Here is a 9,370-nt window from a genome sequence, read left to right as displayed (position 1 = left end):
CAGAGGTTCCCCGGCTAAAAGAAGACCACACACAAGTGTGTGCATGCGTTGGGTCCAATATTGTTGTTATGACTTTGTAACGATCAAGTTATTAGTTGTCCTGCGCATCAAACAAACATTTGGACATTTGGAGTGTCAGCACAACATTGGGGAGGGATGGGGCTTGTGCTCAAGGCGCCACGTGGAATCTCCAAAACAAACAAAACACCGCCTCAGCTTGTTGACAGATGAAAAATGAATAATTGATTGCAGTCATCAAATCGTCCTTTAATGTAAAGCAGCCTTGTCGCTTCCAAGAGAGTGAGACGGTGAGTTCTGTACTTGTTGACGGTCCTGTACATGCTGACGCGCTGTGTCGCGATGTCGGCTTGTCAGAAAGAAGAGGCACGAGTCTTGAAAGCTCTTTGGTGGATTTCATCAGCCTTTCATGGTGACTGGTGCAGCAATGTCATACAGATCAACATGATTTTGCGTCTTACGGCTTCAACAAAAAATACGGCTACCCAGCTGCACTCACTAACTCGTCCTACCGGGAAACGAGTCTATTTGAAGCTCCCGGCATTCGCCACCTGTCATGTGACCCACACACCCACGCATCACCATAGCAACCACATACACACACCAGGTGACATATGCTATGGCGCCTACATTCAAAATTCACTATGAAATATTCTTACATGTCAAATATTTTGTTGTTTTTTTTAAATACTGACTTTATACAATTATTTGACTCATTCTGGTTACATCATTAATGACAATACATAAATGAAGAAATGATTTCATGAGATAAACTGATATTCAAAAATGAAAATGAATAGATTTGAATTCAATGGAAGAAATATTGTCCGAGTACTCAAACTGCAAATATGCAAGAGTGCAGCTGTGTGTCCCCCCCCCCCCCCCCCCCCACACACCCACCCACAAGTGTACTTTGCACAAACCCCAATCCCCAACGAAAAACAGGACAAATGTCATCCCGTCATGTGAAAAGAAAAAAAATCATCTGCACAATTTCAAGAAACTCATCAAGTTGCCACAAAAACAAATATTTTGTTTACCCACAATAATAACTCACGTGGAGTGTGTGTGTGTGTCTGTGTACTTGTACATATGATATCGTGAGTACCAAAATATGTCTATCCAACATGATGAGGACATTGTTGTGAAATGAGGACATTTTGACCGGTCCTCACAAAACAACACCTCTTTTGGAGGGTCAAGACTTGATTTTAGAGTTTAGCTTTGAATTGGGTTAGGGTTAGGGTAAAAAAGGTTAGGTTTAGGCAATCAGTTGTGATGGTTGAGGTTAAGGAAATGCATTGTCAATGGATGTCCCCACAATTATATATGCACAAGTATGTGTGTGTGTGTGTGTGTGTGTGTGTGTGCGTGTGTACGCGCATGTGCCTTTGTCTTTGCTACTCTGTGGGGTCCATACATGTGTTTTTCCAGGTTTACCTACCATTGTGGGGACCGACTTGGAATTGTGGGGACATTTTGGTGGGTGGTCCCCACAAGTTCAGACCTCTTTTGGAGGGTCAAGGCTTGCTTTTCGAGTTCAGCTTTGAATTGGGTTATAGCTGAGGTTAGTGTGTGTGTGTGTGTGTGTGTGTGTGTGTATGGGGGGGTGGGGGGGGGGCGAGAGAGAGAGAGAGAGAGAGAGAGAGAGAGAGCGAGAGAGAGAGAGAGAGAGAGAGAGAGAGAGAGAGAGAGAGAGAAAGCACACAGATAGCAGCAGGTTAAACATTAATGATGCCTTGTAAAGCTAACACCAAGACAGTGAACCTTTGGAGTTTGATATGATGTGATCACACAGACACATACACGCAAGCACGCACACACACACCTACACGCACACACACACACACACACACACAACACACGCACACACACACACCAAATGGTCAGAATGACACAGGCCTGAGTGGAGGGAGGTGATCTCTGAAATTGCTCAGGTGAGTTTTTGCGTTTTGTTTCAGGCAAAAAGAAAAAGAAAAACACTTTTGGAAAAAAAACTTTTGAAACGTTTCCGTTTGCAAATTGACGAAATCGACGACCGCAATCGTTTACTGTTTTTGGGTAAACGGAGGCAGACAGCCGGTGTGTGCGGCGGCTCAGCGCTAACATGCTACGTGCATCACTCCTCACGGAGACTGTCAAATGTGGTCTCCGATTGGTGATTGCGATTCATCGAAAAGAAATCGTCACGCTTTCCCAATGCAAGAAAATAAAAAAAATTGACAATCCTCGATGGATATCAAAGTTCATAATCTGATCGTTATGATGGCTGTCATGTTTATCATTTGCTAGTCATTCCAAAACAAGCGAGAGATCGAGTGACGCCTCCGCCAGCGACGCCGCTGATTGGTCAGCGCAAGGTGACGTCACCGCGTCCCTTTCGTGACCTTTGACACCACATATGGGGACACACACGCACAAGCCAAAACAAAGCTGAAGCACACGCAAGACAAAATGGACACATTGAGGCAGGAATAATAACAACAATAATAATAATAATAATAATAAAATCGATTTGGGAGCGCCTTTCAAGACCCTCAAGGACGCTGTACAACAGTTAAAAATGAAATTTAAAACAAAAATTCAACAGATTAAATACAATTTCAGGAAGTAGTCGTCTTTTCCAAAATGTGCGTTTGTCGTCTCCCTCATTGAACGTCAAATAGCAAACGTGAGAATCAAGCAGTCCAAAAATCTTCCCTCGGCAAAACACCACAAACTTGCTATGTTACTTATGCCAAAGCAACTAGCTAGCTAGATAGCTAGGAGGTAGCTACGAGTTCGGCAGCTAGCAGCTAGGAGCTATCTAGCCGGCTAGGAGCTAGCTAGCAAGGAGATTCATGTGGCTACTAGTGCGTCTAAACACATTGCGCTGTCACTTCACAATCAGCGACCAATCACAGCCTCCGATAAGTCACACTTGACTTCTGACATGAATCCTTCTCATCAACAAGTAAAGATGGACAAACTGTGGTAATTGCTAAGCTAACAGCTATGATGCTTGACAGCGGGATGAAGCGCTTGAGTGATGGCGTCCATTTTTCACAAACGTCTGGCGGAAACTGAACTTGAAATACAAAAAACAAAACAAGGATGTGTTTGGACTCTGGAAAGAAAAGCCACTCGATAAACACTGGTTTTACACTCAATAGTCTTGAGTTTTCATTTTGCACAACAAACATTTCAGTCCATTTCATCTTTTTGTTGTTGTTTTTTCAATCAATCGATCAGACGTGCCTTCATACACAATTTCTTCTCTAGTACTTCAATGAAATCCCTATTTCAATTGATTCTCCAAATTTGAAATTTGCTCCTCAAATGAAATCATTGATGAGCAAAACTGCTCTGCAAAGGAAAACCAAAAAATTTTGATCATTTTGCGCGCGTTTGGCCTGCAGCCAGCTAACTTTTTTTTTCTCCCGGTCTTGCTCCTACAGTGAGCTCTGTTAATTTCCTTGATTGGTCAAGCTGTCAATCAAAGCCAATGGAAACCAATCAGAAGGCAGGAGGGGAGGGACTAGAGGGAGCGCAGAAGGAGGCGGGACTACGGGCGCTGGTGCAGAGGACGGGGTACCGCCTCCAGCAGGTAAATGGGGTGGCGGGGCAGTGGCTAGTTAGCATGCTAACACGCTAAACGTGCTAACACACACTCCAACAGGAGAACGGCCAGCGGCGCTACGGCGGCCCCCCGCCCGGCTGGGACGGACCCCCGCCGGAAAGAGGAAGTGAAATCTTTGTGGGGAAACTCCCGCGAGATCTCTTCGAGGACGAGCTGGTGCCGCTCTGCGAGAAGGTGAGCGAGCGGGCCGCCATCTTACGTGGGGCCGAGCGTAGCTTCGCATACGCACGTGTGTGCTGTCTGTCCACTTCACTGACCTGTATATATGACTGGATAGCCGCCGATATCCCATACACGCCAGTGCAAGCCGTTTAAGTCACAGGGCGGCCATCTTGCTACTCCCATGCAAATCATGCTGTTTCTACTAAGTACTGTCCAATTTGGATTGTGTAAATGTATGGGATGGTATGGCATATGGATGGCAAGAAACGTTTCTTGGGAAGGAGCAATATGGCCTCCTTGCCACCTCAAAAGTCTTGGCCTATATCGCCTATCCAGTCATATAATATAGATCAGTGGTCCCCCTAACCATCATTTGTTGTTGTGGCGGGAGTTTGGTCGGATCTTCGAGGTCAGGATGATGATGGACTTCAACGGCAACAACCGCGGCTACGCCTTCGTCACCTTCGCCAACAAGCAGGAAGCCCGCGCGGCCACCAAGCAGCTCAACAACTACGAGATCAGGTGAGACGGCGAGCGACGCCGTCCGTCCGTCCGTGCGTCCGTCTGACCGGGTCCGCCCGCCCGTCAGGAGCGGGCGCCTGCTGGGCGTGTGCGCCAGCGTGGACAACTGCCGCCTGTTTGTGGGCGGCATCCCCAAGAGCAAAAAGCGCGAGGAGATCCTGGCGGAGATGCGCAAGGTGACGGAAGGCGCCGTGGACGTCATCGTCTACCCCAGCGCCGCCGACAAATCCAAGAACCGCGGATTCGCCTTCGTGGAGTACGACAGCCACCGGGCGGCGGCCATGGCGCGACGCAAGCTGTTGCCAGGTAAGCCCGCCGCCGTCGCCACGGCAACGTCTGGCTTGCCATCACTAATTACCCCCCCCCCAGGCCGCATTCAGCTGTGGGGTCACGCCATCGCGGTGGACTGGGCGGAGCCGGAGGTGGAGGTGGACGAGGACACCATGGCCGCGGTCAAGATCCTCTATGTCAGGAATCTCATGCTGCACACCAGCGAGGAGAACATTCACAAGGAGTTCAACGCCATCAAAGCAGGTGGACGACAACGCCGTTGTCGTCGTCGAGTTCGACTGACCGGCCGCGTGTGCTGCATAGTTTTGGAATTTTCATTTGAGTTACTTTTGATTTCATCTTGAGCTTGAAATGTAGTTAGTTTTAATTTCTTTTCAGGGTGGTTCTGTTAGTTTGTATTAGTTTTAGTTATTTTATAAATTCTTAGTTTTAGTTTAGTTTTAGTTAGTTTCAGTATCCGTTTTAGTTTTTTTTTTTTTTTTTTTTTGTGTATTTTAAACGTGTATTTGTGGTTCTGTTCATTTTTATTAGTTTTAGTTATTTAAAATAAATGCTTAGTTTTAGTTTAGTTTTAGTTTCAGTATTAGTTTTAGATTACTATTTTTTTCATTTTTAATGTGTATTTTTTTTAAATGTGTATTTTCAGGGTGGTTCTGTTGTTGTAAGTTTTACTTCTTTAATAAATCCTTACTTTTAGTTTAGTTTTAGTCAGTTTCAGAATTAATTTGAGTTTTTTTAATGTGTATTACTTGTGTGCAATATTTAAAAACAGCATGGGAACAATGTCATCTGAAGGTTCTTTTCGATTGGCTGTTACGAGATGATGTCACTTTCAAATACCCTTATTACGGTTCATATCAAAATAAATCTAAATTATTTTTATTATTTTATTTTTATTTTTTATTATCTATCATTACTTTTTATTATATATTACTATTATATATTGTTTATTTATACCACTTTTTATTATTTTATATTTATTTATTTATGATTTTTATTTTGAAATTCTGAACATGTAGAATCAACCCCAAAGGCTCATGCATTAAATTAATTACCAAAGACTAAAACGAAAGATATTTTTGCTGTAGTTAGTTTTCATTTTTTTAAAAGCATTTTCGTTTTTATTTGATTTGGTTAACGAAATTGTTTTTTAATTTTAATTTTAGATTTTTCCTTAGTTTGAGTTGACTTAACTAACCTTTGCTGCAGGTGCGGTGGAGCGAGTGAAGAAGATCCGAGACTACGCCTTTGTCCACTTCACGCAGCGCGAAGACGCCATCAACGCCATGAAGGCCCTCAACGGGAAGGTTGCACGCACACGCCCACGCATGCACGCCCACGCACACGCCCGCAACACACTGACCTGCACACGCATGCGCAGGTGCTGGACGGCTCGCCGATGGAGGTGACGCTGGCCAAGCCGGTGGACAAGGACAGCTACGTGCGCTACACGCGAGGGACCGGAGGTCGAGGAGGTCGCGGAGGGCGCGGGAGCTCGCTGCTGCAGGAAGACTACGCCGCCCTCACCCTCGGACAGGTGACATCGCAGGACAAACGTCTCGTCAACGACTTTTGAATTGCAGCCCAACCCGTCCGCAGGTGTACGACCCCACCGTGGCATATCTCGGGGCGCCAGTGTTCTACGCCCCACACGCATACGCTGCCGCCGCCGCCCCGGCCCACTTCCGCTTCCCGCCCGCCAAAGGTCACGTGACAGGTCGCGGCCTGATCAGAACACCGTCCGTTCGAGGTCAGAGGTCGCCTTTACTCTTCTTCACATTGGCACTGTCAATCAAAAGGACGACTACTGGACGTGGCGCACGTGCTCGTTGCTACGCTAAGTGCGACGTCATCTGTGTTATGCTAATGTGCCAAGCTAACAAACCTGCTGATGTTTATGTACAGCACTTTGTATACAGCAACGCCTGTTCTTAAAGCGCTTTATAAATAAAGTTGAGTTGAGTTGAGTACGTTGTGCTAACTAGCATGCCGTAGGCAAAAATCTTTAATCTGGCCTATGCCAACAACATACACTATGCTAACATGCACTACGCTATGCTAGGTAAATGCTAACTAGCATGCCGGCGTACATAACCTTATGCGTCTAGTCTATGCTAACATGTGCTATGCAAACATTCTGTGGTCGTTATAGTGCTGCTGTCCTACGTTATGCTAACTAGCATGCCGGCGTACATAACCTTATGCTAGTCTAGTCTATGCTAACATGTGCTCTGCCAACATGCTGTGGTAACTCTGGTGCTGCAGTTCTATGTTAAGCTAGCTAGCATACCGGCATACATAACCTTATGCTAGTCTAGTCTATGCTAACGTCCTACACTAACATTCTGGAGTAGCTATAGTGCTGCAGTCTATGTTATGCTAACTAGCATGCCATACGCAAAAAGGTTGTGCAGCAGTAAAGATTCTGGCTGAGCTGATGTCACCACATCCAGTAGGAGTTTACAATCAATGGGAATGCTGGGAAGACTGTCTGTCTGTCTGTCTGTGTGTGCATTTGTACGTGTGTGATTGCGGCTGATTGCAACTGACATGGTTGGTTTCTCCTGTAGAAGTTTACATGAGTGTACCTGTAGGGGCTGCGGGGGTGCGCGGGCTGGGCGGGCGGGGCTACCTTACGTACGCGGCGGGAGGCGGCGTGGGCGCGTGCCGCCCGGGCAGCGCCGCCGCCACCGCCCCCAAGCGGCCCGATGACAAGCTGTACGACCTTCTGCCCGGCATGGAGTTGACACCCATGACGCCGGCCGCCGTCAACCTCAAAGCTGCCGTGCTCAAGCCGGCGCCGCAGGTTACGCCCGATGCTCGAACCCAACATCCTTCAGACAAGCCTACGACACAACACACGCTCACCCAATCCATGCACATGCGCAGGTTCTGGAGGAGTTGTGTGAGAAGAACAGCTGGGGGGCGCCGGTGTACCAGCTGCACTCGGCCATCGGACCCGACCAGCGCCAGCTCTTCCTCTACAAGGTCACCATCCCCGCCCTGGCCACGCAGAACCCCAACGTGTAAGCGCCGCCTCGCTGCCATCTGACTGCGTTTGAGTGCATGCGTGCGTACTTGCGGACATTCAGAACCTGCCATCGTGCAAACGCCGACTCTAACCCCTGATCTATATCTCTCTCTCTCTCTATATATATATATATATATATATATATGCAGCCATATTGCTCCTCCCAAGAAATGTTTCTCGCCGTACCATCCTATACATTTACAGGATCCAACATTTGAGAGCATACTTAGTAGAAACAAGTGTCATTTATCAAGTTTTCAATTTGGAGGACTACAGACATTTTACAACTTGCCTTAAATGTTTATTTTTTTTGTATTTATATTTTTTATTATCTTTCTAATTATATATACATATAATTATAAAAATAATATAATGAAATATAATTATATTAATATTATTATTATTACTATTATTATTATTATTATTATTATTATTTTAATGAAAGACTTACAACTGTAATTCAACAAAAGATGCCTCTGCCAAATCTAATATTGGGGTCTAAGGAACTGAAAGATAAAACAAAACCAGAACACACCGTCCACTTTTTTTTTTGCTTGAACTTGTTAAAAACTACCCACCCCTGCCTCCGGCCTTATCCAAACTGCCTCCGCACTGTACATGTCTCATCTGTATGTAACGTATAGTTGATACAGTAATGTGCTCCCAGGGTGAGAGGAGCAAGATGGCCGCCCCGTGTATGGGCTATCTGCTATCCAGTCATATATTGAGGTCAATGTTTTGCAACAATTACACATAGAGGCCACAAGATGGCAGCAAAGCAATTGTTCCGTTGCCTATCGAAAGCAAGCTCCTCCCCTCAGCACATTTGCGCAACTGTTTAAATGTGACAACTGGCAATTAACGCACATTTGCAGCTCATAAACTCGCGCCACGTTGTCCCGCCCGCCCGCAGGCTCCCGTTCACGCCGAGCAAGCTGAGCGCCGCCGTGGACGAGGCCAAGGCGCACGCTGCCGAGCACACGCTGCACACGCTGGGGCTGTCCGCCGAGGGTGGCGGCCCCGCCCCCGACATGGCCGCTCTGGCCGCGGTGGCCTTCCCAGGTATGTGAAAAGGTCCGTAGCTGGCGCCACGCCCACGCACCCACCGCGCCGGCCCCCGGGAGTGACAGTGCCGTCCGTGTCATGTTGTCTTCCAGGCTATGCTTTGGCCGGGCCGGCGCCAGGGGGCGTGGCCTCGCCGCTGAAGCAAGACGCGGTCACTGGGTTGGCGGCGTACGCCACCTACGAGGCCTACCCCGCCTTTGCCGTGGCCGCGCGACACGCCGACGCCTATGGCATTTTATAGCCAGTGGCTTTTATTGTGAAGGCACACAATCAGGAAGTGCTTTGGTTTCCTCTTTTTCTTCTGCAAAGCTTCCAGCTCGGAAGCCGTTTTTGTCTTTTCATGTCACAATCCACATTCCCCGGATGCGTTTACGACATTTTTGTTCCATCGTCTTGTGAAGAAACCGATTGGCCGCCGGCTCGTCTTCACCCTGACAGTATTAAAGCTTTATTTTGATAGCGCGGCACACAGGCCACTTCCTGTCTTCTGTCCAAACACAAACATGGTATGCAGGCACCTCGCTAGTCAACATCGGCACAACTCCGAGATAACTAGAGACAGGTAACGGCTGATAGGAGGCAGGTAAGTGAGCTAAGTGGCAAACTAACTATGATGGGAAGGGTAAGTCTACAATTAACTAACTAGTTGCAGGTAACAAGTT

General features: G+C 47.0%; 1 protein-coding gene across 3 annotated transcripts; it reads left to right on the top strand.

The window, feature by feature from the left end:
• Positions 1 to 1,825: 1,825 nt before the first annotated feature.
• a1cf (apobec1 complementation factor) lies at positions 1,826 to 9,175 on the top strand. Of its 3 annotated transcripts, none has more exons than XM_077503223.1 (13): positions 1,826 to 1,955; positions 3,456 to 3,604; positions 3,677 to 3,811; positions 4,191 to 4,321; positions 4,389 to 4,627; positions 4,691 to 4,855; positions 5,822 to 5,919; positions 5,994 to 6,149; positions 6,212 to 6,362; positions 7,207 to 7,418; positions 7,502 to 7,638; positions 8,557 to 8,705; positions 8,801 to 9,175. In XM_077503223.1, exons 2-13 carry the CDS (start codon positions 3,503 to 3,505, stop codon positions 8,947 to 8,949), a joined length of 1,824 nt encoding a protein of 607 aa, XP_077359349.1. In that variant the 5' UTR covers positions 1,826 to 1,955; positions 3,456 to 3,502; the 3' UTR covers positions 8,950 to 9,175. The 3 variants fall into 3 exon arrangements, with proteins under 3 accessions (XP_077359349.1, XP_077359348.1, XP_077359350.1); XM_077503222.1 differs by having other exon boundaries at positions 7,183 to 7,418; XM_077503224.1 differs by having other exon boundaries at positions 7,183 to 7,418; positions 8,557 to 8,717; positions 8,801 to 8,938.
• The last annotated feature ends 195 nt before the right edge of the window (positions 9,176 to 9,370 follow it).

This window comes from Festucalex cinctus, chromosome 17 (genome assembly GCF_051991245.1).
Source record: "Festucalex cinctus isolate MCC-2025b chromosome 17, RoL_Fcin_1.0, whole genome shotgun sequence".
In the NCBI taxonomy this organism is placed as follows: Eukaryota; Metazoa; Chordata; class Actinopteri; order Syngnathiformes; family Syngnathidae; genus Festucalex; species Festucalex cinctus.
This window is presented reverse-complemented; position numbering and strand designations above follow the sequence as displayed.